This window comes from Malaclemys terrapin, chromosome 9 (assembly GCF_027887155.1).
Source record: "Malaclemys terrapin pileata isolate rMalTer1 chromosome 9, rMalTer1.hap1, whole genome shotgun sequence".
NCBI classification, from domain to species: Eukaryota; Metazoa; Chordata; order Testudines; family Emydidae; genus Malaclemys; species Malaclemys terrapin.
In genome coordinates, this window is record NC_071513.1 from 38444799 (window position 1) to 38472391 (window position 27593).

At 51.3% G+C, this 27593-nt stretch overlaps 2 protein-coding genes across 3 annotated transcripts in view; one reads left to right on the top strand and one right to left on the bottom strand.

Moving 5' to 3' along the window:
* The window catches only part of SRPX2 (sushi repeat containing protein X-linked 2), a 19969-nt gene extending 14969 nt beyond the window's left edge, over positions 1–5000 (top strand). For both annotated transcript variants that reach the window (XM_054039792.1, XM_054039791.1), the window contains exons 9-11: positions 1779–1912; positions 1989–2110; positions 2706–5000. In XM_054039792.1, coding sequence (XP_053895767.1) covers positions 1779–1912; positions 1989–2110; positions 2706–2886 — 437 coding nt within the window. In that variant the 3' untranslated portion in view covers positions 2887–5000. The remainder of the gene's footprint in view (positions 1–1778; positions 1913–1988; positions 2111–2705) is intronic.
* On the bottom strand, positions 4755–27593 carry SYTL4 (synaptotagmin like 4). Its single transcript, XM_054039790.1, has 18 exons — positions 27556–27593; positions 26887–27141; positions 21201–21364; positions 20697–20912; positions 19835–19944; positions 19454–19568; positions 16865–16978; positions 15926–16055; positions 15718–15808; positions 15282–15385; positions 14483–14569; positions 13608–13786; positions 13201–13303; positions 11527–11688; positions 10228–10333; positions 8989–9088; positions 6039–6247; positions 4755–5952 (listed from the first exon to the last, which is right to left on the bottom strand). Exons 3-18 carry the CDS (start codon positions 21308–21310, stop codon positions 5810–5812), a joined length of 2079 nt encoding a protein of 692 aa, XP_053895765.1. The 5' UTR covers positions 21311–21364; positions 26887–27141; positions 27556–27593; the 3' UTR covers positions 4755–5809.

Consider the following 27593-nt stretch of genomic DNA (forward strand, 5'->3'; position numbering starts at 1 on the left):
GGGGAGTTCCCCGTGTGCCGCCCCCCCCCCTTACTTGCTGCAGGCGGCCCTCCCCACACCCCGCCTGCCCCAGCTCCCTCTGCCTAAATGCCGACGACAACTGGGGTGGCCAAAGGTCCAGCCACCACGGTCACTGCCGAAGAAAATGCCGCCTCCAAAATGCTAACGCCCTAGGTAACTGCCTAGGTTGCCTAATAGGTTGCACCGACCCTGCCTCCCCCATTTGGGCAGTGGCGGGTTGAGCAGCTTGCCTCCGTCTGAGCAAACTCCCCGAGCCCTGTCCCAGCCTGCCCCACGCTTGCTGACAAACCTGAGAGGGGATCTTCCAAATGGCTGTCTTCTCTGGTTGTTCTAACACGCTAGGCGGGAATGTGGAGGGGACAGCCCCTAGGCCATTACACTCTCTGTGCATCACCTCTTTAGAAAACAACTGTACAGAAGCCCTCAGTGCAGCATGTGCTGCCTTTAGGGGATGGTTGGATGTTCAGATGAATTGGATAAGGGAAAGGAAGGAGTATAGTGCAGCTGTCTCTAACAGCCCCCACGCCGCCTCTGTCAGAATTAGATTTGCCCAGCAGCCCCTTACCTTAAGTTCACTCTCATTTTCTTTCTCTTTGTTAATATCAGCCAGCCCTATCCAGGGCTCACTTTGGTACTGGTTGTCAGAGCCTGCCTGATGGCAGAGCTGGGGATGATGCTATTCTTACTGGCCTTGTCTCAGATACACACATGGGCCTGAACCAAACCCCCACCTCAACCCCCTTGCCCTTTGGGAAAGTTGGAATCCAGATCCAGACTTGGCAGCTGACTCCTCTCAGCGCCATGTGCCAAACCAACCCCTGGATCTGAACACCACCTGCATCCAGGGCAGGTTGGATCCAGATCTGAGTCTTGTGGGCTAGGCCCAGGTCAGGTTGCATGGGAATCCCAGCACCTGTGCTGCCTATAGAAAATCCCCCTTTCCTCTTCATAAGTACTATTTAAAACCCAGGAGACCCATGGCCACAGTACTGGAACTGAACCCTGAACCTGCTGCTCTCCCTAGACTGGGCTAGGTAAAGGCTCCCCTGCACCACCCCATTCATCTTGCTCAGACCATTGTTTACAAAGCCCAAGATTTACTACTCCTCTCATCCCAGGGCAAATCAGGGGTAGCACCACAGAAGCCATTGGAGTTGCCCCAGCATAAGCCCGGGGAAAGGGGAAAAGACTCAAAGCTGACCTGTTTTCAGCCATTCATTAAAACAGTCACAATCACCATCCTTAGGTTATATCCCCTGGCTAGTCCCCATCTCCTGCTGGCCACTCCTAGAGCAGTAATGCAACATAGGCGGCCAGGCTGGCCACCGTAAAGTCCCCAACCACATTCAACGCTGAGATGGAGGTCTGGTCTGCTGAGGCACTGGGTTCCTCCTTGATCTGCATGGCCTGGCTGGCATGGCCTGGCCCTGGGGCATTCTCTGTCTCAGGCTGATGAGATGCAAGCCATCCCCTCCTGGCTGCTCTCGACTGGGTGAGATGCAGACTCCCTGGTTTATGTGACAGTGGGGTGTGGCTCCCCTCGCATATTTGCTGCCCTCTCCTGGAGAAGCTTGTGAAATGGTTCCTGCTGATAGAGTACAGAGAGCCCCAATCCAGGCAAGACACAGCGGCTTTCTGGAGGAAGGCAGCTGACTTCTCGGGCAGGCTACACTAGGATCCTGCAGACAGAGCAGGGGTCAGAAGCCCCCACTAGCCACGTCCCTGTTTGTGCTCACGAGCTCACCTTCCCACCTCAGCCATGCAGATCAACGTGGATGTGAACTCGGCCGCTGGCCTCCTGGATCAGTTCTATGAGAAACGCCGTCTCCTGATAGTCTCTGCTCCTGACCCCTCCACTCGCTACTACAAGATGCAGATCACCATGTTGCAGGTGAGCCTCTCCCCTGCGCCTCCGACAGCCCCAATCCCACAAAACAGCATCTGACTGGCTCTTCTCCTGTCTGCAGCAAGCCACCTGTGGGCTGGACCTGCGGCATGTCACCATCCTCGAGCTGGTGGGGCAGCCCCCCCACGAGATGGGCCGCATCCGTGAACACCAGCTCTCAGCTGACATCATCGAGGAGCTCAGGTATCAGGGGTAGTGGACAGCCACAATAGCTCACAGCAAGCGGTTCAACCTGTGGGTGCAATACACTGCCAGGGGTGGATGACTGGATCAGTCTTGGGGCAGCTCCTAGCAACCCTTAGAGCCTGCTCCTTAGAAATCCTGTAGCTACTGCTTTAGCTCATGGAGGGGGGGGAGGCTTGTGCTTTTGGGGCTGATTGTCCCAGCAGTGACTGTGGTGGAGTGCAGCTACAGAGTCATTAGAGACACCTGCTTGCAGGAAAGGCACCCATCCTCCTGAGTGCTGGTGGCCTGAATCCTGTCACAAGTGCAGATGACAGATCCTACTGCCTGTGCAGCCAGGAGAGTGAATTCCAGCCCTGTCACCTGCTTATGTCAGACACTGAGCTATCCTCACAGAGCAGCAGGGTGGTATCTTAGCCCTAAATTATCCTGCACAGGCCTGTGGAAAACGAGAGGGTCCCACAAAATCCAGCAGTCAATAACCCAACTCTCAGGGGTTGGAGTGCTGGCAGTGGGGAACTGGGTTGTACGCATGTAAATGCTGTCAGTCTCTGTGGGCATAGCAGGCTCTCATCTACTCACTCATTGCTTCCAGACAATTTCTGCACGTCACCCGCTCCACTTTTAACATGTTGCTGATAGACAAGCAGGGCGTGGACCGCGAGCGCTACATCGAGCCAGTCACCCCTGAGGAGCTCTTCACCTTCATTGACACCTACTTGCTGAGCAGCCAGGAGGTCACCCAGCGAGCACAAAGCAGAGACATGTGTGAATGAGTGACTCTGCACAGGTGGGGGCAGATCCCTGCATCTGGGTGCCAGTGCTCCCACCCCTTCACATTCAGAACCCCATAACCTCAGAGGACTGAGAATTCCCTTTCCGCATTGTCTTGGGTCAGCTGTGAGGAAGGAAACAGTGTCAAAGGTCACAGACTTTTCAGTGGAGGGGGAGCTAGCTGGGCCAAGCCAACGTCACACCAGCCTTACTGCACCAGGCCAGCCGTGAAGTTAGGATAAAAGAGGAGTTTGGGAGCATTCCCTCTCCCCCCACAAAATCAGCCTCTGCCCAGGCCCAAACCATCACTATCACACCAGCAGGGGGAGGCTGCCAGTCAGGAAGGAGGGAACACAAGCCCAGCAGGGTCTGAGCTCAGGTTGGAATAGCAGGAGCTGCTGCATCTCAGGAGCAGAACATCAATGAGTAAACTTAAGTCACCTCCCTTGTTATTTCATTCCCCTCTCTTGTAAGAAACAAGCATGTCTAATAGCAGTATGGTTCTCAGCCATGCAGCATGCCCTGCCTGCACCCCAGGCCAGGTTTGCCATGCAGTGCTAGCACAGCATGCCCATGTACACTAGCCCCCTGGCAGAGAACGTGTGGCTCCAGCAATAGCACTCTACCCCAGCACACCATACAGATAGAATCATAAAATATCAGTGTTGGAAGGGACCTCAGGAGGTCATCTAGTCCAACCCCCTGCTCAAAGCAGGACCAATCCCCACCTAAATCAGATCATGACAAACACATCAAGCATGTTTGTGAAGCCACCGGAGGTGGAGCTGGGATGCTCTGGCAAGGGATGACAGCAGCCGACAGTGGGGCTGCCCAGGGGAGTCTATGAATCCCTGCTGCATGAGGCTTGTTACCAAGAGCTGGAAGAGGGTTAGGCCGGCTGTAGCCCACCACCACCAAGAGCCTGACAATTCTCCAGGGAAGATGGCTTCACAATCCCAGAGCAGGAACAAAAGATGTTTGAAAGACATTCAGCCACAAAGGCTGGGCTTTGTTTAGACCCAAGCAGGCAGGAGGTAAGAGTTGGAAAGTAGTAAGAAAGAAAGCCACATGGGGAGCAGGCCCAGTGCAGGCCACATGGCTCAAATAGGGACTGACGCTGGTAAAGGCCACTCCTTGTAACTTTCCTCAGGCAGCAGGATCTGGCCCCCCCAGGAAGTTTCTTTCCTATTTTAAAAACAGGTGGGGAAGTGCTTGGTTCATTAAGAGCAAAACCACCCCAGCAGCCCAGAGCCCCCAACTTCCCTGCACACTAAGGCCTGGCCAATGGTCTTAGGGCCACAGCCTATTCTCCTGCCTCATTACAGGACTTCAACAACACTTATCTACTGAAGAAAGGCCAGTAGGATAGGGGACAGGTTTGTAACCCATCTCTCTTGCCCCCACCCATCATTCCCTTTCTCCAAGGAACATGGGGATGGGTAGTGAGGTGAAACGAGGACAGCACACGGGGCAGAGTGCAGGTAGCAGTGAAGGGTTGACAGAGCTTGCCCCTGCTGTGCCGCTCAGCCAGTGGCAGTGATGGGCCCCTTAGCTCAGCAAACATCTAACTGCAAGTTTCAAAGTCTACCTCTTCCCTGGAGCAGACCCTCAGGGACACAGCTCGAGGACATGCTGCCACAAAGCCGTGCTAAGACTGATAGCCACACACAAGCAGAGCAGACAATCTGCAGTGGAAGGCAGCTGGCTGAGGCAGACCAGATTCTATTCTCATCAGTTAGTGGCAGCAGCTTTTTCCTGGTCTCTCTATGCTGCTCCCTGCCCTTCATACCAAGCTCCAGGAACTCCCTCCCAGAGACAGCAGTAAGTCCCCCCGCCAGCCCCTGTGAATGACTAGTCCTGACACCACCGGCAGCAGCAAGAAAACCTTTATTAAAACAGATGGCCCTTTGTGGTGAGCCTTGACACAGTAACCAAGCAGGCATTATAGTGCATCTGCCAGTACAAAGACTGCCCTCCCAGACAGTTGCTTGATGTGGATTTTAACTCATGCCCTAGAATTTGCCTTTCCTCCAAGAGGGGCTGTTGCTCTCTTGTTGGGCACTGTTTTGACCCCCACAACATTTTGTATTTTAAATGAATAAATCTATGTAAAATAGCTGGAGTGGGCGTGCTGGGCAGAGGGGAGGGCTTGGCGGGTGGGGGGGGGAGAAGCAACAGTAAGGACTGCTAACAACCCACAGCATAAGGGGAAATGGACCACTGCCCCACCAGAGTCCTGCAGCTCCGGCATGACTGATACCCAGCTACCAGCTCAGATCAATAGCATGTGGATGTTTGTTTCAGAGCCACCTCCCCCAGCGGAGATCAGCACAGAGCTCTCTGAGCTGCTTTCCCCTCTGCCAGTGACACAAACACCATAGCCTGATCAGAGGACAGTCCTGTAACAGGCTGGGGCTTGTTTCTCCCTCCCCACACCAGCCTGTGTCTCAACAGCACTGGGTATTCTCACGCTCTACATACCAAATATTGATTGCTTATGCTCATGCAGCCTCTAGTTTGTACAGTCTGATTCTATCTGCACCATCCCAGGAGGACAGAGAAGGGGAGACAACAGTGGAAGCTGTAAGTGGGGCAATCAAACTACATGGGAGAGGTGAAGAACCTAAGAAAAGTTTTAAAAGCACTTAGCCCCTACAAGGGGGGAGACCCTATGGAATTCAATTCCAGCCAAGTTAGGAGACAAAAACCCTTTACATAAAATAAGCTGCTGCCAAGAACAGGCTGTTAGGCTGAGCCTGCAGAAGACACAATTAGCTTTACTACTACACAGGTGAAAGCCAGAGCCTGCTCCCACTCCCTTAGATCCTACATGTGGCCCTTGCTGGTGCCATGGTTTTGGCTCTGTTGCCTCCGCCTGGTGTTGCCTTGCTATAGCTGGTTTCAGGCCCAGCGCCCAGGCTATGGCTATGCTCCTGGCTTGGCCATGGTGGAGCGGAGCTGTAGTGTTCCTTCTGCCCAGGAGCCTGGGAACTGGCGCATCTTCTGCCACAGGCTCACCTCCTCTCCTGTGGAGTCCATCCAGTCCACCACCTGGTCCTTACTCATACCTGAGAGAAAGGGAGCGACAGAGGTGAGTTACTGCAATGCATAGCCCCATTCCCAAGCCAACAACTGAGGGCAGGGGGCAGCTCACCATTCCCAACTCCCAGCCTGACTCCTCCCAGGAAGTCATTGCTGGACAATGGCTCACGGTCCCAGACAGTCAGCTCCAGACAGATGTGCTGCAGGTCCTCTGGGCTGATGCCATTGTAGACAAAGGTGTGGTTGTAGTGAGGATTCAGGGTCTTCTTCATCACAGGAGTCTTCCTCTTAGTGGCCTTGTTTCGGAGTGGCAGCAGGTAGCTGTGGGAGAGGCCCTTATATAGTTAGCAACTCCCCTCCCACCTGAGCAGAAGAGACCATGATGGCTCAGGAGATTGAAATCCCCTAGCCTGTTACCAGATAGTGGGCCCACCAAGGCAGGGATCAGTTCTTCTCTAGAGCTGTAGAGGACCCAAATAAGTGGTCCCAAGTGGGGTTGGGGCCCCAGACTATAGCAAATACACCCAGTGCCGAAGGGACAGCTTTGGATTTGGCCAAGTAATTTCCATCCAATAGTAGTTCAGTGACTAGGGAAGAGGCTGTGTGATTTCAGTGCAGCTCCAACACATGGGAGTCAGTTCTGGAGTGTGAACATAACAGCCATAATGGGTCAGACCAATGGTCCATGTAGCCCAGTATCCGGTCTTCCAACAGCAGCCAATGCCATGTGCTTCAAACCGAATGAACAGAACAGGGTAATCAAGTGATCTACCCACTGACGTTCAGTCCCAGCATCTGGCATTCAGAGACCTTGTGACACCCAGAGTATGGACACCCAGGTCCATTGACGGACCTATCTTCTATGAACTTATCTAATTCTTTTTTTGAATCCAGTTATACTTTTGGCCTTCCCATCTCCTTGCAACAAGTTCCATGAGTTAACTGTGTGTTGGGTGAAGAAGTACTTTATGTTTTAAACCTGCTGTCTATTAATTTCATTGAGTGACCCCTGGTTCTTGTGTTATGAGAGGGTAAATAACACTTCCTTATTCACTTTCTCCACAGCAGTCATGATTTTATAGACCTCTATCATAACCTGCCCCTTAGCCATCTCTTTTCCAAGCTGAATAGTCCCAGTCTTTTTACTCTTTCCTCATATGGAAGCTGTTCCATACCCCAATCATTTTTGTTGGCCATCTCTGTACCTTTTCTATTTCTAATATAGTATTTCAAGTGTGGACATACCATGGATTTATATTGGGGTGTTATTCATTTTTAAGACTTTTGCTAGTTCCTCTTCAAATTTTGTGGCCTGACTAATTATACTTTTACACTTATTTTCCTCAGCAGGATTTGACTTCCAATTTTTAAAGGATGCCTTCTTGCCTCTGTCAGCTTCTTTTACCCTGTTTAGTCATGGTGGCATTTTTTTTTTTTTGGTACTTTTACGATTCCTTTTAGTTAGCAGTATACATTTAATTAGAGACTCTATTTTGGTGTTTTAAAAAGTTTCTATGCAGCTTGCAGGTATTTCACTGTTGTGACTTTTCCTTTTAATTGCTGTTTAGCTAGCTTCATTTCTGTGTAGTTCCCCTTTCCTAAATTAAATGCTACTGTGATGGGCTTTATGGTATTTCCCCTCCTCCCCCACAGGGATGATAAATTTATATTGTTCCACTGTATTCACCTCTTGAACCAGATACTGTGCTCCACTTAGGACTAAAGCAAGAATTGCCTCTCCCCTTGTGAATTCTAGGACTAGCTGCTCTAAGAAGCAGTCATTAATGGTGTCTAGAAACTTTATCATTCCATCCCATGGTGACATGTTCCCAATCAATATGGGGATAGTTGAAGTCCCCCATTATTATTGAGCTATTTATTTTTATAGTCTCCAATCTCCCTAAGCATTTCACATTCTGGTCAGGTGGGCGGTAGTATATTCCTACTACTATATTCTTAATCATGCATGGAATTTCTATCCCTAGATATTCTATGATACACAGTGATTCATTTAAGATTTTTACTATGCAGCAGAACCCCATTTATTCAACCATCCATTAACTGTCTTTGTATTAAATGAACAACCAACACACACATCCAAAAGCAGGCAATCTCTTCTGTGGCTGCTAGATGGTGCTGCAGCCTTGCACTTTCCCATTCTCCAAGTTATGGAAATTTTTGATTATCTGATCTGGCCTTGGTCCCAATTAGATCAGATAAACGGGGTTCTGCTGTATTTGACTCTACACTTTCTTTTGCATATTGTGCCACTCCCCCATCAGCACAACGTATTCTGTCATTTCTATACATTTTGTACCCTGGTATTAGTGTCCTGTTGACTGTCATCATTCCACCAAATTTCTGTGATATTATATCAATAGCTTCATTTAAATACCAGGTGCTCCAGTTCACCCATCTTAGCACTAAGACTTCTAGCATTTGTATACAATTATTATAGAATGTCAGTTTTTAGTTGTCTACCTGCATGATGTAATTGAATGGAACTGTTTCTCTTCAGCTCCTGCCTGCACTTTATTAACTTCCATCCTCTCCTCTTTACTACATACGGAGAATCCCAATAGCTCCCCCCACCCCCGGGAAGTCTGTGTGGTTATATTGGCTTGTGACTTCCAACCATGCCCATGAGCTGGAACTCGCCTCTCTCTGCCTCTTACAGAGGACCCCTCCGTGGCCAGGCACTGGAAGGAAGTTTGTGGACCACGCTGCGATTCTCTCGGTGACAAACTGCAGATTTCAGCTGAGTTGTGGATGCTCAGCACTTCTGAAGCACACAGGGGTGAGCTGCTCCAGACCCCTCCCATCAGCATTTAGGACCTTTCACCACAACAGGAGCACAAGCTCATCAGCATAAACACACAACCCTCAACCCCAATCCCAACACCAGGCAGCTGGGAGAGAGTTGGGGACAGAGAGGCCCATTCATTCCCAGGCCCCTGGGTCACTCCACTGCAAAGCATTATCCAGGGTCATTGTAGCTGGGAGGGCTGTTCTGTAGGTGCTGTCTATCTCCCCTGTAACTGGCATGGTTCCGACTCACTCACCCCTTGACAAAGCTGTCAGAGGTCCCTCCAGATTTGGCAGCTATGAGGTTCTTGGCCTCTTTAATCCAGACCTGGAGTTCGCCTCCTTCCTCCCGTTTGCCTGGAAGAGAAAGTCTGAATCATCCATGTTTTCAGCCACAGCTTCTCTCCAATCATGGGATGTGACCCCTTCTTTGCATCCCTCCACTGGCATCAAACATAAGCCGCTTGTCTTTGCTTGCAAGACTCTTCACGGTCAAGCTCTCGTTCACTATTGAGCCATCAATCCTCACCTGCAGCTGGCCCATGCTGCCAGCTTCCATCGCTCACTTGTTAAATTTGCAGACAAGCCCCTAAGTGCATTCTCCCATGCTGCCCCTCATGCTTGGGAGGTGCTCTCTGTAAACATCTGCAAAGCTACTTCATTGTCCTCCTTCAAAACCTACCTTAAAACTCTCCTTTGCCGTGACGCCTACAGAAAACCTGACAGCGTTAAGGCTGCTAGTGTGCAAGGACCACTGGCTGTTATGTGGACTCCTTGTACTCCAGTTATCTGTATCCATCTGTTGTCCCTTGTCTTATACTTACATTGTCAACTCCTCAAGGCAGGGAGAGTTTTTGTTGCGTGTTTGTACAACACCTAGTACAATTCAGGCCTGGTCCACAACTGTGGCTTTTAGGCACCCAGGTAATACAAATAGAACTGCTGGCTCACTGAATCTCAGAGAGGCTGGCCCACAGACATCCTCATCTGTAATAGATGTACAGGTCCCAGCCTGCTGTGTTTTATCAGACCCTGAATCGCCTGGCCCGATTCAGGCTGGGTCCTGGATCTTGGAGAACTGTCCACAACATAAGACAAGGGCAGCTGATCTACTCCAGAAGCAAACTGGATGCAGATTGCCAATGCAGCTCTCCGCCCAGGAACCCTGCTCTAGCTTGCATCAAAGCTTTACTGCAATAGCAGCCACTACCATTCAGGCTGAATCTGCATAGAAGGAAAGCCTAGCTAGTAGCACTGCTGAAATCATCATGGATCAGAGTCACATTTCAGAGCTGAAGGTTAAAATATTACAGCTGCTTGGTCCATTAATGGATTAGCTTCTTCCTGAAAACACAACAAGCAGTTCCTGTTCCCGGATGAGCTCTGGATGTTTGGAGACTGGGATTACATCCTGGATGCCAGTGTGGATTAGCATTTGGGTCTGTTTTCACATATTACTTTATGAGCGGAGGTTCTGCAGCAGCTCAGACACTCACCCTTTTTCCCATTACCCGCCCCTGGGTGTTTGGAAGATGGGATGTACTTCATGGAAACAACCAGCTCTCCTCTGTACTGCTGGGAGCCAGCAGAGTCAGCACCAGCCTGAAAAATGGGTATCAGATTTTAGGGCCACACTTAAGTAAATCTTAAATTATTACTGCTGCAGTCTTGTCTATACACTAATGTGCCCCAGTTCAAAGGGTTTGTTCTTTTAAAAACCAGTTTAATTAAACCAGTGCAGATGTGTGTAGACTCAATACGATTTTTACCAGATTGATCATAAAGTAAGACATCTAACTTGTGCAAACCCCACAGACACTTCTTTTGTTTAACTATAGATAGGTTTCTTATATCAATAACCAGTGCAAGCTGGTGTATAGACAAGGCCTTACTGAAGGTGCTGCCACTCAAACAAACATTCTCAGGGTGGAGCTCTCCCAAAGGTCTCCTAGAGGTCAAGGAGAATTGGACTCATGCAGAACCCCAGACAGCTGGAAGCTCAGCCACCTCTACTGCTTGTGCAAACATGAGTTTGCCATGATGGCAGCTGTTCCACAGTGCCTTACTAATGGCACCCCCTGGCCTGCAATAGGATTTGGATCAGGTCCTCAGAGGTCCATGGGAGAGAACAGTCTCAGACCTTCCCAGCAGGAGAGATGATGCCAGAGTGTTGGCACCCTGCAGCGGCAGGAATCCACACTACCTTATGAATGTTCATGGACTCCCCTATTGTCACATAAGGCAGGTGTACTAAGCAGACCCAGAGAGCCAGACTCAGTCAGAAGGACTTTATATGACTATAGACATATTGATTGACTTGTTCAGTAAGTCCAGATCTCTGAAGGTATATGTGGCAAGTGTCTTACTTTATAAAATAACGAGGTGTCCCTCACGCCCCTAGGAAGCGGACTACCTGCTGACGTTCACTTCTAGATACAGACTGATGGACCAGAGTGCTAAGACCCCCTGAGTACATACTCGTGTGGCTAGCTCGTACGGCCATCTGTATCACTCCAGCTACATTGCTTTTTTCAAGTGCTCTCTCGAGCAGAACTAGCACATGTACATCTATGCAAGCTGGGAATCACCCCCAGTGCAAACAGACATACCCTGTGAGGGATCTGTGTCATTATGTTAGAGGAAAGAGCATTTCCCACAATAAAAGGCACTGACCAGACTAGTGAAGAGCACTGGTCGGGAGAAGTTCACATCTGCTCCAGAGCCACTTTCCTTATTGGGAGGAGCTGTGGTGGATTCCTAGGGTAGGTCAGATGCAAGAGCTACAGGGGCCATACCTTGCCATGCAGGGGGAGACACTCTTCCATCTGGTTCTCAAAGTTCCAGGATTCCATTGAGATCTCCGCCTCCCCCAAGAAGGTGTTTCGGCCAAAGCGATCGTGGTGCCAGACTGAGAACTGCAAGGTTCTTGTGAGCAGGAGGGACTTGCTGATCTCGTACTGTGAAGAGACAGGACCACAGAGCCAGGTGAGCCAGTGGTGGCTTCCCAGAGCAGTTAGGACCATACCTAAAGCTTTCACTGTGAGGAGGAGATGCCCCTCAGCACTCCTAGGGAGACTGAAGTCTTCCCACCTCCTCCTGAGAGCCTAACTGGTGTGTTTGACTATTGTCACATACTCCTTTTCTCTTCAGGGTTTCACCCACTATGAGGAAGGTACCAGGCAATGGCTGCCCAGCTGCACTCCAGAAGTCTAGCCACACAGAGGAGGCATGTACTATGGGTTCACAGAAAAGGAAGGGCAGATTCTGGGAAGGAGCCCCAGGAGCTTAGAGGATTTTTATACTGAGGCTCAAGTTTTCAGTAAGTCTCCAACATGTGGGACTAAGATACGTACACACATGCAAGTGGGCTGGACATCTCACGACCTGCTTTGCCCAGGTAGCTTCAGGTGTGTACACTTGCTGAGTGACTAATCCAAGACCCACGGAGGAGCTGGGCCTGCACTCACCCATTCAAGGGACTCTCTACACTGGGCAGCCCTGGCCTCCTGGGGGAGTGGGAAGCACCTTTAGGGTAGAGGTCTGGAGGCTGGGGGAGCAGAGAGTTCTGCTCAGTCCCTCTCTGAGCACAGGCCTGGCCTCGGGTGGGCACAGTGGAATTGCTCAGATTTGGGGATGAAGGTTACTGGAACAGGAGGCTCCAGAAACCACTGGAGCTTTCTGGATTCCAAAGCTTTAATTGCCACCCTCCGTCCTTTGTGCTCCCTACATTTATAGCAGGGGAGGGGGGCTGCCCTGGCATTTACTTATCGGCTGCAGCACAAATTCCGCAGCAGAAGCCAGTAAGTGAAGCATGCATCTGGCAGCATTCCCCCTGCTGGATCCACACGGCTTGGATTTAGCTGGCTCCCTGCTCAAGTGACTGTACTGCCCTCTGGTGACATCACTGCATCCGGGAGGGGCCACAGAAAGCAGCCTTTCAGAGATGGGAAGGGTGCTCTGAACAGGAAAACGGCCCACCCTCTGGTGACGGTGGCAGAATGCTAGGCAAAGCAAGCAGAGCAGGAGAGTGATCTGTCTGCAGGGAGGTCATGGCATCCTGACACAGTTCAGGGCTTTAGCTATGCCTGGCCAAGTCACCACGGCAACAGGGCTACAAAAAAGAAAAATGCAGTGACATCAGCAAGACAGCCCTGCACAGACTGTCAGTTATCTTGGTCCTGCCCCAGTGCTCGGAGCCTTGTGCAGGATTTTCAGAGCTCTGATTCTGGTCTACATGGGAAATCAGTGTTCCTCTCCCTCCCAGCAGCCCCAGCTGAGGTCCAAGAAGGAAGGGGCTGTTTTCACTCCATCAGTGAAGCAAAAGGATGAAGCGAGGTGCATCTGGTGGTGAAGCCTCCCTGCCCTAGGTCTTATGATTTGGGCCAAGCATCTGCCTCCCCAACTGAGCTTGTGATGGAAAGCTCTAGGCTAGGTTGGAGACAGCCAATAACCCCTGCCCCAGAGCTCACCTTGAGCAGCTCATTGTACAGCGGGTTGACACTGTTGCGTTTGATGGTTGTCTTGCGTTTGCCTTGCCGGGATTTATCAGGCAGGAGGTACGTCTTCACGTATCTGGAGGAGGCAAGCAGGCAATGTCACCCATTTCACGGGCATCTCCCCAGACCTAGCACATACTCCTGCTCTTTGCCCCCTGCCCACCACTGCCAGCCACACCTCTGTTCCTGGATGGCAGCTGTCCATCTCAGACTCCTAGCACAGGAGCTTTCCTAATCAGTACAGCAGCACATAGCACAGGACAGATCCAACCCCCCCGCCCTCCCCCCCGCAGTAAGGTCAGCACCTGTGGCAGGCAACCCCCCATTCGCCCAGCCCCACGCCCATATCCTGTGCCAGAGGCAGCTTGCTCAGCACTCACGGGTTGGAGCGCTTCTTGGCCTCATCGGCATAGGCTAGCTGGCGACACTCCTTCACATGGATGAACAGGGTCTGAGTCTTGTGCTCGTAGCTCAGAGAGAAGGCGATCTCTCCTGTGACACAGACGTTGCCAAAGTCACCAGCCTCGCTGTAAATGCTGACCATGCTCCCCAGGGTGCTCTGAAAGACATGGTCCCGGTAAGATTTACGCCCCTAGTGCACAGAGAACTAGTGTATCTCCAATTCCTCCCCCCCATGTTTGCCCTCCTGACCACTGGACTGGAGTCACCTTCCCCCAACCAGTTAGCCGTGGTAAGTACTCAGCACCTTTCACACCCTCTTGCGAGCTCTATCAGAGAGAGAAGCTCAAGCTGAAAGTCCAAGGCAGAGCTCGACACAGTACCTAGCTCTGCTAACCCTGTGCTCTAACCACGAGACAGTGCTGCCTCCCTGCTCCCTAACCCCAATCCTCACTAAAGCATTTCTTCCTGCAATCCTGGGGGAAGGTTGGGGGGGGCCACAGGGGCAGCAAAGCCAGAGGGGGGGATTTGATAGTAGTCTTCAACTACCTGAAGGGGGGTTCCAAAGGGGATGGCACTAGGCTGTCCTCAGTGGTGGCAGATGACAGAAGGAGTAATGGTCTCAAGTTGCAGTGGGGGAGGTTTAAGTTGGATATTAGGAAACACTATTTCACTAGGAGGGTGATGAAGCACTGGAATGGGTTACCTAGGGAGGGTCTCCATTCTTAGAGGTTTTTAAGGCCCGGCTTGACAAAGCCCTGGCTGGGATGATTTAGTTGGTGTTGGTCCTGCTTTGAGCAGGGGGTTGGACTAGACCTGCTGAGGTCTCTTCCAACCCTAATATTCTATGACTCACCGAAGAGGTACCGCTGCGCATGCTGCTTCTGGCCGTCCTCCGTCGATGGATCTCCACCAGGTTGTCAATGTCTTCCTCTTCCTCATCCTGCAACAAGGGATACAGCCATCCGTACCGGCCAGAAAACCAAGGCAACTAGACCCCTCCAGCAGCAACCCTGCCAGGGAAGCAGCCCCAGCCACTACGGGTACAGCTACACAGCAGTGAGTCCCAGAGCCTGGGTCAACTGACTCAGGGTCCTGCTGCAGGGCTAAAGATAGCCACGTAGATTTTTGGGCTTGATCTGGTGAAACCCGGCTAGTGGGGAGGGTCTGAGCACCCAGGCTCTGGACCAATCCCGGATATCTACACGGCCATCTGTAGCCCCACACCGCAAGCCCGAGTCAGTTAACCCAGGCTCTGAGATTCGCTGCTGCGGGGGGTTATTTGCTGTGTAGATGTACCCAAAGGCTCCTTGCCCAACACCCAGTCCTGTCAGGTGTACTCGCCTCAGACCAGGGCAAGATGCCCCGAGCAGGCAGGCCAGCACAGAGAACAGTGACCTGACTAAGTTCCTCCCTCACAGCAACGGAGAGTTCATTCAGACAAGATGTGAGGCTATTGCTGGAGACAATAGGGTCTGTGCTTCATTGGGAGTTTAGATAACAGCATGGTAGCCTGCAGCTGAACTGAAATGGAAGGAGGCCAGGTGGGGAGCAACTCCCCTTCGATCCCACAGGCCTCAGAGAAAGGTAGGGTGAAAGAGAAGCCTCCCTCTTAAGCAAACAAGTTGATTCAACGCAGCTCAATAGGCTCTCACCACTTCAGTTTTGAGACCTGGGACTGACTTGCTTCTGTCTCCCATGGAGCCACTTTCACTTCCCAGCTCCTCCGGGCGCAGATCAATCACTGACTTGGTGTAGTCTGTGTCGGAGACAGGAAGGTGAGATGCCTCCAATCCCAGCCATTAGTGCAGTGCTAGCACGCTGTTACAAGCATATGTAGTGCTCACTCATCCACTGATCAAGGTGTGTTACAGAAGCAGGGAAGCATTGCTATTCCCCTTTTGAGGGCAGAGGAAAGGAGGTGGGGTGTAGTGACCTGCCCAAGGTGGGGTGTAGTGACCTGTTCCCACCTCTGTAGTGGTGATCCAACAGGTCAGCAGCAGAGGTGGGAACAGAACCAAGGTATCCAGACTCAGCCCTGCGATTTGTTTCCCAGAGCACAGCTGCCAGGGTCCCCAGAGGGCAACTCACCTGCAGGCCTCAGGGTTCTCCTGGGATTCTTCTTGAATATGGTTTCACTCTCATCTGCGGATGCTGCACCATGGCTCCCCACACGAGCCTCCTATGAAGGGAAAACAGGCTGTTCAGAGAGGGGAAACTAGACTGTATATAACCCCTTACCCCAGAGCCCACAGGGCAGGAGAACCCGATCGCCGCAGCACTGGTAGCAGACACATACACTTTCTGAACCGGAGGGAGTAGTGTCTCTGGAGCGGGTGGGGATGGGCAAGGTGGATACGTTGGAGCCCACAGGACCAGGCCTTTGCTTCCCCTCTTGGAAAGTGACAGTTTTATCCAGGGAGTTTCTCCTGCAGACAGTAGAGGGAAAAGTCAGACTAGCTCTGTATCCATCCAGCATGAGAGCTCTTTGCTGGGGGGGCCGGCCAGGGGGACGGGGGAGACTGCCTAGCAACCAGAGTTAGCTTGCCTATCAGCCAATATCTTGACTTTCTCAACAAGCATCGAAACAGCCTTCTGAGTGAGATTAGAGTTTCTCCGTCTACCAGCACCATGTGCTAAAGGAATGAGCAGGGGAAGACGTGGGGGAATCCTGCCTACCCAGTGTAAGATTTAAAAAGAGTAATAAAAAAAAAAACTTTCCCTAGCACTGCATTCTGCACTTGCCACTCTGCCTGCATCACAGCCAGCTCAGAGTTACCTACTGTTTAGGCAGCAGCAGCACTGCTCCCAGTTCCTCTCATGGCTCCAGGCCTCCTGGGGTGTATCAGGACTTTACAGACAGCTGGGCACCAGCCTGTTCAGCACACGGACCGGAGCACCCATGGGCTCAAAAGGGACCAGGGCTTGGGAGACAGCTATGCCTGTTGGAAGGGGAGGGGAGCAGCATCTAGAGCAGGTTAGGGAGTCATCTCCCCATTAGTGTCTCAGCTAAGCATTCCTGGGAAGTGGGGTCCCAGCTCACCTTCAGAAGCATCCCTAAAGCGTGCCCTTTTCCTCCTACTCCAAATCTTTAAAGGACCCTCTCCACCTGCCCTTTGAACCGTTTACTTAAGGGAGAGGGGGAGGCAGGGAGAAGACAGTAACACAGGAAGTGGGAGGAGCCAAGAATCTGACCACTCCTATTGACTGTTTCTGGGCACAGGAATCAGTCTCTAACCTGGAGCTGACACCTGTGCCAGTGGCGTTGGGTCTGTACCCATCCAGACTCATGTTCTCCATGGACTCGGTATCACTCTTCCCATCTCGGGGGTCCAAGGCTTCAGGAGGCATGCTGGGAAAAAAACAAATCTGTCCCTATGGTAGGAAGGGCAGTTCCAGACTGCAGTGCAGGAGGCCCAACCCCTCCTGAGAGACAGGGAGATCCAGGGTGTCAGCAACTATGCTGTATGGCAATATGGGCCTTTGGAGCAACTGGCAGCACTTTGATTTTAGCCACACAGGGCCTAGAGGAAGATACCAGCCCCTGAACACAGCCATTTTATTTATAAGGGCAGAAGATGGGTTTAAGATAAGCAGAGCCATGTGGTGGATTTGTAGGTCAATAAAAGAAGGGTTTGATCAGTTTAGACCTGCATCAGACCACCACATTGATCATGGGAGAGCTGGATTGGCTTGGAGACCTATTAAAGCTCTCTGGAAAACTCCATTGGAGGGTTGGGTTACACAACGGCAAATCCTCCTCATCTAACAGCATCAGGAAGGGGCCTGGAAAGGAGCATCAACAAGACAAGGGAGCTTTAAAAAGGTCTGGTCTATTTTAGCTGTATATGGTCTCCATAAGCCAGAGTGGCATTACCGGACAGCCACCATAATTTACATTTTCATACCATCACCCAGATGAGCCACTTCGGTGCCAGATATCAGAGGGGTTGCCTTGTTAGTTATTTTGGTGCCAGAAAGCATAATGGGCTGGGATAACACCCATCTCCCATGGTTCCTCTTTTGGGACAACAGATTCCAGCTCAGCGCCCCATGGCCGAGGGGTGGTATCATTCCCACCGCAGGCAACAGGAGGACATGGTTGACCATATGAAATGATACAAGAGGCAGAATATCACCCAAAGCCCATGGGACACAAGCACAGCCAGCTGATCAGGTGCAGCCGACAAGCACCAAAGCATCTCACCAACAAGGGGAGGGTATCATGCTGGGGGCCTTCTGGCTGAAGGAACAGGGCAGGAGCAACAGCACCGGTTTAGCCCTTCTGCAGTTCGTGGCTCTTGGCCATTCTTACATCACACCTTGAAGTGATTTTCTAATACGTCCATCAGGCATAGTATCTGACTGACTGTGCAAGGGAAATTGGGAGCGACAGACAGTCCTGGTCCCCTGCCCCAGGGCTGGGAGGGCAACTGAGTAAAGGATCTTCCCCAATGTATTTGCCAAGGCTTAGAGATCCACAGTCATCTGCTGTAGCATCCACCAGCAAGATGCAGTCTGTGCCAGGGGTTCTCACAACCAATTTTTTGGTGACCTCAGAGTGCAGCCACCAACTTTTGCTGATGGCCACTCTGACATCATGATTTTTCTGTCCCTGCCTCCCACAGCCCTTCAGTGAGAGCCTGCCCCGTGGAAGGTGGTGTGACGAAGTGGGACCGTTCTTAACGTTTCCTCTGAATACTGTGTGGGTGCCTCAGTTTCTGGCCGAACCTCTGTCGCCTAGCAACTAATGGCCAGGCCCTTCCCCCTTGCGAGGGGATGCTAAAGGTGTGGGAGAACAAAGAGGTCAGGTGACCTCCTGGCCCAGGAAAGAGACAAAGCCCAGAGGAGGAGGGGCTGGAGGGGGATTTCAGTTGAAGCTAGCTGGGGACGGGAAGGGAGGGCAGACGGGTGTCTGACTCTCTGAACTCCATAATGAACCCGGACGAGGGGGGTCCCGTTCGCTGCTGTACCTACAAGCTCTGTTTTAGACTGTGTTCCTGTCATCTAATAAACCTCCATTTTACTGGCTGGCTAAGAGTCACGTCTGACTGCAAAGTGGGGGTGCGTGCAGGATCTCTGGCTTCCCCAGGACCCTGCCTGGGTGGTGGGAAGCGCACGGAGGGGCATATGCTGAATGCTCCAAGGTCAGACCCAGGAAGGTGAAGCCGTGTGAGCTTCTTGCCCTGAAGACAGTCTGCTCCGAGGGAGAGGAGGTTCCCCAAAGTCCTGACTGGCTTTGTGGGGAGCAGTTCCAGAGCATCGCCCAGGGACTCCGTGACAGATGGGTCAGGAACTCACCAGCTGCCTGCAGAGTTCCAGGCTCTCCATGCCCCAGCCTGGCAGGAATGGGGGAGCTGCCTGAGGGAGTGCCCGGGGACCAAAAGCCGCAGCCACCTCCAGCACCGCGCGCACTGACCTCATGTGTCTCCAGATGTGCTGCCCAGAGCCCCCGAGGAAGTTGCACGGTGCAGGGCACTGATCCCTGCTGGTGGCACCAGCACATACACCAAGGCAGCACATCTCACTGCCCTTGGTACCAGCTATTCAGGAGCAACAGCTGGGCGCTGCAGGGAGGAGTGGCTGCTTTGCCCCCCCCCCCCCCCATGGTTTAGAGGCTGACATGGCCGCATTTGAGAAACGCTAGTCTATGCCCTCTACAACTACCAGTCCTCTTCCCATAAGAGACAACATCTTCTCAAAGCCCACTGCTCTGCCCCATGCACATGGATTTCAGGTCATTGCTTTCCTGAGAGATCTGAAGTGAATGCAGGGAAGGTGAATGTGGAGGCTCAGAGGACACCTGCAGGATGGACTTAAGACTCACCTGGGCTCCTTCTGTCGCTCCTGGGGACTCTTCTGCTTTGCCACGGGGGAGTCTTTTGGATCGTTCGGCTGTGCCTGCTGGAGAAGGGTTTGCCCCACAGTCTCTCTTTTGTTGGCTGGAAGAAAATAAAAACAATGCCAAGTCAACCAAGCAGGGGCAGCTTGCAGAGACCTCGGGCATCTTATTTCCCCATCGAAGTGCTAATACTGGCATCGCCATGAGCAAGAAAACAAGTGCCTCTATCCAACCTGGAGAGCCCCCTGGAGTGAAATGGGGCCTATGTCCATGGCCTCTCCGTATAGAGGCCGCCAACTAGGCAACATCCCAGAGGTGGTTTTCTGGAATAGGGCCCCTCCCCACCCAGAGCTTGGCTGTTCCTACCTGGAGGTTTGCGCCGAAGGGACATTCTCACTATGTCACTCCCCAGCCTGTTTGCAAAGCGATTGATTCTTTGGTCATAGAACCAGTCACCGGTTGTCTTCTTCAGCTCTCTGCAGGGGAAAGAGGCAGTGAGAGGCCATTCTCACCCTGTGTAAGGTCAGTGTTCTCTGCTTCCTTTACTCTACCACCCTGCAGGAGGAAACACTGTTGGAGTAATGTAGATGAACATGGCAATTTTAGGATGCAGATGTATAGAAAGACAAGATCCCAGCTGTCAGGCTAACCCTGGGCATGCAGTCCCAAAAAGGCCTGCATACCCTGTCAGCAAGGAACAGACAGGATGCTTGGTGCACAGGCAGCAGGAAGCTCTCCTGGTGTGAGCAGCAGCAGGAGAGATACTGCGGAGCTACAAGTGGGAGAGGGACAAGGGACTCAGGTAAGGCAGGGCAGAAGAGGAGAGAAGGGTCTGTTTTTTCACCACCGAAAGCTTGCATACTGCCAGCTTGGTGCACAAAGAGAATGGGACGAGGGGCATTGGAGGGGAAGACTCATAGCAGAAATGCTTGGAACAGACTGAGAGGGAAGAAGAAAGGCTGGACCCCAGGGTAGGTGGAGAGTGGAACAGCTGCGGCAGGAGATAACCAGGACAACAATCAGCAGCAATAGAGAAGGATGGATGGGTTTTAGAGATGTTGGAGGAAGCCATGAGGTCTTTGCAAAAGCTTACTGTGTGTGGGAGCAGGGGAAGAGAAGAGCAGGATGGCAGCCAGGTTGCAAGCCTGGCGACAGGCAGGATGAGGAAGGCAGCCATGGTCTGTGCAGAGAGAGACACTCAGCCTGAACTCTCCCCAGGGAAACTCACGCTTCCTTGGTGCAGACTTTGCAGCGCCAAGTGCTGTTGATGCTGTAGGAGCGGCAGTCCCGACACACCAGGTGGTTGCAGCCGCGGCAGGTGTTGGCCTTGGGGCTCACGCGGCCCAAGCTCTGCTGGCACCGGGCACACGTCCGCTCGCTGTAGCGCTGACTGCCCCGCTTGGCCCCTTTGCGCCGGATCTCCAGCAGCTCATTCTTTAGTCGCCTGTTCAGATGCAAAACCCATGAGCAGTTAAAACCCACACTTAGCCCTGAGTTGATGCTGCCTCTTAGAGCAAGTCAGGACAGGGCAGTGATGCCTGGGCAACCACCACCATTTACCTCCCCATCCAGGAGGAACAGAGCACAATACCAGTAGGGCAGCTAACTACAAGACCCATGTCCATCCCCACCCTGCCATTTACAGGCAAAACCCTACCAGCCATCAAGGAAGCACAGACTGCAGCAGAAGACTTTGAAGGAAAAAAAATCTCTCCCCTACCCAGGCTCTCACCTGACCCTTCTCTCCTCAGCCTTGCGGAGCTCTTCATCTCGCTGCAGGACTTGCAGGATCATATCCCTCTCTGCCTCTGACAGGAAAGACAGGTCCACAGCCTCCGACATGGCTTATCCCAGGAATCGCCTGCCTTTTCCTGAAAGCAGCTGGATTCCTCAGAGCTGGAGGCAAGTTAGCAAGTTAGTACAGCCAAGTGCAACATTCCTGGGTTCTTCTAAGCCCCTGTGCATTTGCACGAAGCAATAACTCATTGATAACTCCAGGTGGCCATCAATTGCCCCTGTATCTACTCTGCCTCACTGCACTTTGTTGGTCCCACCTCACAGCAAGGCTGTGGGGAGTCCCTGCATTAGTCACTAAAGCATGATCAGCTTCATCCCTGCGCCTGGCCTAAGAGCATGCTGCCTCTGCTGCCCTCCCAGCACCAATTACACACCCTGTTTAGAGAGTTCAGTGTTTTGGAAGCTCTTAGCCCCCTGCATGTGGCCTTAATGAGCCTCCACGGGAACATCCAGTGGCTGAGTTGTTCCACCAACACACTTGGAGTTTCCTGCCTGCATCCAGCACTTGCAGACAGACCTAGCCTGGAAAGGGATGGTGGTGAAAAGAACAAAACAGGATGGATTGGAGTTCAGAGTTACAGCACTGGGCCTCCCCTACTGACAAAGGCCCAAGTGTCCAAGCACAGCAAGGCCTTCTGAGCTGCAGACCTCTCCAACCCCAAGGAAGCAAGGCTACTGCAAGGACCCTGTAAGCACAGGATGTAGGATCTGGCCTACGAGGCTTCCCTCAGAGCCCAGAAGAGGTAGGAGAGAAAAAAGATCAGGCCCCTCTCGAAGCTGCCATGAGCAGTTGCTTGTAGTATTTCTATAGAGCTTGGACCATATCTAGGTCACTTCCTGTCCCAGCTCAGCTCATCGGGGTCAGACACACCACACAAGACCGCCAAGCAAGAGCCTTCAAAAAAGTGTCCCTCCCCCATCTCAGGAACAGTTTCCTCAGGGCTCTGAAGCACACAACAGCAAGCATATGCTGCTATCAAGAGCAGCACTCCCCCTGCCTTGTTCACCCAGAGCCTTGCAGGTTCATTTCCTGGTCTGGACCCCAGCTATCTCCAGTGATGCATTTTCCCCTACCACCAGCAGGAAGTTCACACTCCCTTAATGCTGCCCGAGTGACCTTTCTGCCAGATGACATCACACTCCATTGTTATGGCTGCAGATGTGCTGTGACTTCTCAGGACAGTGGGAATCAGGGATTGCCTAGCAGCAGGAGGCCAGGACTCCCAGAAGGAGGTTGAGAATCTCATTGAGTTCCAGCTCAAATGTGTTGGGGTGGGTTTTTTTTTGGTTTTGTTATTTTTTAAATACAAAAGAAAGCCAACCCTGCCTTAGGATTTGCCTATGAATTAACTCGAGAGCACAGATCAAGACAGAGCAATATATTAACCCCTGTGCTATTTTTAAACTGAAGACCCTAAGCAAAAATAAGTTGCATATTGGAATTTATTGTATTCAGTGTGACAAACTTCTAAACTTGTTTATATAGAGAAAAAACCTGCACCAAAGATCAACTCTGCACAAATCACACCATCTTGTAAACCGCCTCTTTAGGGTACTTAGGTTCCAGGTTTTGTTTGACCTTTAGTTAAAGAGCCACCTCTACTAGGCAACTCACTTTTCCGGTTCCTTACTCCCATTTTCAGTCTATTTAAGCAAGATTTTGTGTTTTTAAAAAAGGCACACCATTCCCATTGTGATGGGTGCAGTGTTAAAGACAAAAAGCCAAGGGATTTGGCCCCAATGTTTTGTTTTTTCATAAAAAAAGTATTTTCACAAGATTCTGAGACTACTAGAAATACCACCTGGACTGTTTAAAAAGCATCACCCTCTGGTTTACAGTACTGTGCTAATCCATGTGAGAACTGGAAAGTGAAACTGATCAGCATATCATTGTTCAAGCAGAACATGAAAACCGTTAATATTACATTTTTAATAACCCAAGATGTCCTTTATTTAGGTTGCTAAGAAAGGTAACATGAATTTTAAACTGCCCATGTTCCCTTAAATGGCCTTGTTCTACAAACATGCAAGAAGGTAGAATCTGGGTTCCAAAGGAATGAAAAAAGGAGCAGCAATAAGAACAAAAGCAGTGGGGAATATTAGTGGGCTAATTGAAGTCATTGTCAGTACTTGTTTCAGAGCCACTCTGAAACAGTCCCTCAGCCCCATGTCAAGGAGTAAGATGCATTTCTTACTTCACAACTTGCAGTAAGTTGGTTAAAAGTCTTGTCTGGATACCAGAGTGATTGGCACTTTGATAGACGATCCAGGAACAAGCAAAGTAATGACACAGTCTCTCTGCCAGCACCCAGTTAACATGCTTATATACGCCAATTCACTTCCTACTCAGTCACCATTATCAAGCCCTACCCAGAATATATTCCTCAGACTCTTAGCTGTAGAAATAGGAGTACTTGTGCATCTTCGAGACTAACAAATGTATTTGAGCATAAGCTTTTGTGGGCTAAAACCCACTTCGTCGGATGCATGCAGTGGAAAACACAGTAGGAAGATATATATACATGGAGAAAATGAAGAAATGGGTGTTGCCATACTAACTAACAAGAGTAATCACTAAAGGTGGGCTATTCCTAGCTCTCCCCATTTCTGGAGCTCCATGCTCCTGACACATTCCACTAAGTCTGTATCAGCTACAGGGATTTTAGTTAAGAAGCAGGATGCAGATTTGAGACTTCTCTAGAATCACAACTGTATTGGGCATGTCCACATTTTCTGTAGCATAATATTCTGGAAAAGAAGGGCTCACTAGGACTGGGTGAACATCTGGAAGAGACAATATCCTCAACCATCCCACCATCAGTAGGCTTTGGTGATGCTCTCATTTATTCTCTCCCCTTTCAACTCTACTGTAGCACTTTTCCTCACAAATGGGATCTGTCTAGATAGGTATCTAGAGTTCTAGGCCTGAAGAAGAAAATCAACAGTGAGCAGGTTCTAAGGTAGTTGGAACACCAATCCGGCTGAGAGAAGAATGGAAGTTGCTGAGATTCTGTTTGTTTAGAATTGGCTTTTCTAAATTGCTAGCCAAATGAATGCTTAGGCATCATAAGGCAGGTCTGCAGAGAGACAAGCATCTTCCCTTTTAGTTCTGTATTCAGGAGTACCCATTTTGGACTCAATACTTAGATGGACTGGATGGGTCTTTTCTCAAACTAACTTTTAAGTTCTCAGTCATGCATCCAGACAGATGAATGTTGAGAAATTTCTTCTGAGAAGTTCAACAAGCTCTCTTTTTAGTGCAGCCACTCCAGAAGGTACTTTTGTTCCTGTAGATCCCACCTGAAAGCAGCCATTCCAGTACACTCCCTGACAGTCATTGCAAGGGCCTCTGCAACCCAGGGGTTAGAGCAGGGAAGGGTCACCACTTGAAGATGGAGTGTCCACACTCAGACCAGGGGAAGGACCCAGGACAGTGGAGGCTGTTTGCAGATGCAAGAAATATTAGCCCAACAGCTACATGCAAGGAGGTCAGCTCCTATTCCCCTCTCCCTGTGCAATGTCCTCTTGTACCCAAGTGACCATGAAGAGAAAGAATGAAGCTGAACAGGTTGAGTAACCTCTTGTTTCTGACAGAGTGAACTGGCCTCCCAAGGGAGCCTCATCTCGCCATATGTTCTCTGATCACTATACTTCCAACTCCCCAGGCTTTGCTTCTTTAGTGAAGTGGGAAGGGGCTGAGGACAAGGGAGCCAATGCTTCCCTAGGAACACTGCACACTCCAGGACAGTGCCAGAGCAAGACTCAGAACAGCAAATACCCACCCTCTTCCACCTCCAAAGAGCCAAGAGCCGTGCAATCCCAGTCCAGCCTGGGAGGGCCACTGCTTTTTATTCTCTTGGAGCTTCAGAGCCCCAGGGCTACATGCTGGCTTCCCTCCAACCCAGGGGTATTTGGCAGTACCTGACTTCCTCACAAGGTCTGGGACCGTCAGGCTTTCCTGTACATGGAACTGCATAGGAAAGGCTGCCAGGGGACAGCCTGCAAGAATCCTCCCTCGCCTAGCTATCACCTACCTGTATTTAAGAAGTGCATAAGCTCTGGACCAACTCTGGTTAATACAGAGGGAGTGCAAACCTCTTTAGATTACATCTTCTTCTTCTAACCCACTCTGTATTACACTAGCTGGACTCTAAACACTCATTTCCCAACATGTAACCCATATCCCCAAGAACACAAGAATGGACCATTGGTCTGACCCAGCATGGCCATGTAGCAGCAGCAGCCAATGCCAGATGCTTCAGAGGGAATGAACAAAATAAAACAATCAAGTGATCCATCCCATCATCCAGTCCCAGCTTCTAACAATCAGAGGTTTAGGGCCAGCCAGAGCATTGGGTTGTGCCCCAACCATCTTGGCTAATAGCCATTGATGGACCTATTTTTCACGAACTTGTCTAATTCTTTTTTGAACCCAGTTATGCTTTTGGCCTTCACAACATCCCCTGGCAATGAGTTCCACAGGTTGACTTCCACAGTACTTCCATTTGTTTTAAACCTGCTGCTTATTAATATCATTGGGTGACACCTGGTACATGGGTTATGTGAAGGGGTACATAACATTTCCTTATTCACTTTCTCCACCCCAGTCATGATTTTATAGATCTCAACTAAGTGGGAATGTGATAGTCTCTTTTCTAAGAAGAACAGTCCCGGTCTTCTTAATCTCTCCTCACATGGAAGCTGTTCCATCCCTCCACCTTCTCCCCGCATTCCCACTTCCACACCATCTCTGGATTGGCCCCCCAAGTTCAAGCTGCCATGCCAAAGGTCAGAAGAAAGGAGTTCGCATGGAAAGTGACTGCAGGATGTGAACTGAAGCTACCACCCTCTTCTCTAATTTACACCTTCTGGCCACACAAGTTACACCAACCACACTCTCACTCTGACATCTGTACATGTAGACTAATCCACATTGCATCATCTTACATCTGAAATTGGTCTGTCTCCAGTGTTCTACACACACAGAAGCACCTCTGCAAATGGGAGAGAAAGTATTTGGATAAAGGTTTTAATTAGGAATGTGACTCACAGATGAAGATTAGCAGGATCTAACAAGTGGAGAAGGTTTCAACACAACAGTCCCATAGCTATTATTCCACATGAATGCCAAGCAATGTCTAAGCATATAAGAGAAATACAGTCTCTACCTCCGTACTTATAAGCCCCATTCCTTTATGACAGGATGTGTGCAAATGAATGCATCCTCCCACCAACCAGATGAAGCAGGGAACTGAGTTATTAGAGTCATGGTCCTTTCCTGTGGCAGGAAGCCTGGGACTGCTGTGCAAGGTTCTGGAAGGCTCAAGCAGATCTGGAAACAAACTCTCCCTCCCCACCAAACACAAGCTGCAATCCTTTCTCTCCACTCCTCACTGACCTGCCTTGAGAGCTGGAGAGACTGAAGGTTTGGGAGTGGGAGCAAATTCCTGACCAGCTTAAGCAGTGAACTGCCACAGTCAGCCTGACCCAGACACCAAACAAACCCCTCATGCCCGCCACAACAAACCCCAGCCATGCACTACTATGTGGCACACCCCCAATCTACCCACCACCGCACCAAGGGGTTTGCTACCCGCACAGCAATCCCCAAGCTTGCTTACCACACACGTTCCAGAACTGGCATCTACACTCTGCCTGTGCTGTCCCAGCTGTGCTGCTGTGTAGGAAACACGTCTGTAATAAGCCAGGCTCTGCTATCCGAAAGACAAACCTCTCCAAGAATGCCAGGAAGTCAGGATCACAACCAGCAGCCCGTCCCAGCGAGCTGGCCTGGGGCCAGTACCCCAAATAACATACAACTCGGCGGTGTCCAGGCGCCGCCGCAAGCTCAGCGATCGCTCAGCCCTGGAAAGCCCCTGGCAAGGCAAGGAGAGAGTCAGGCCACGGCCAAAGCCGGAGCTTCTTTCCCGCAGCCCCTGAACAGCAGCGCCCCAGCAATTCCCCGGTCACGCCGTCCACACCCCGGGCTGGGGGACACCCCGCTCCGACCACGGACCGGCCGGCACCCACGTGTCCCCACTACCCTCAGCGCCTGGCACTGCCACGACCAGGTGTTGGGGCTGGAGACAGCGAGTATCCAGGCCGCCCCCTGCACTGCACCGCGGCCCCAGGCCCGCCCGCAAGGACCTGCCTGCGGACACCGCCCCGATCCACCGCTGCGCCCCGGCTCCCAGCGGGGTCCCGGCTCCGCAAGCGGCACCCGCCGGCCGGCACTGCCCGCTCCCAGCAGCCGCAGGGAAGAGGGGACTGGGCAGAGCCCGGAGCGATACCTGCAGCGCCTCCCGACCCGGCGGCTGAAACTTTCGCC

What these genes read in the sequence shown, in the direction of transcription:
- SYTL4 (XM_054039790.1), bottom strand. Translation starts at nt 21,310, where the DNA reads ATGTCGGAGGCTGTGGACCTGTCTTTCCTGTCAGAGGCAGAGAGGGAT. An exon ending in TGCGCAGCGGTACCTCTTCG is followed by an intron (nt 13,787 to 14,482) that starts GTGAGTCATAGA and finishes CATGTCTTTCAG; the next exon opens with AGCACCCTGGGGAGCATGGT. An exon ending in TGTACAATGAGCTGCTCAAG is followed by an intron (nt 11,689 to 13,200) that starts GTGAGCTCTGGG and finishes GTCTCTTCACAG; the next exon opens with TACGAGATCAGCAAGTCCCT.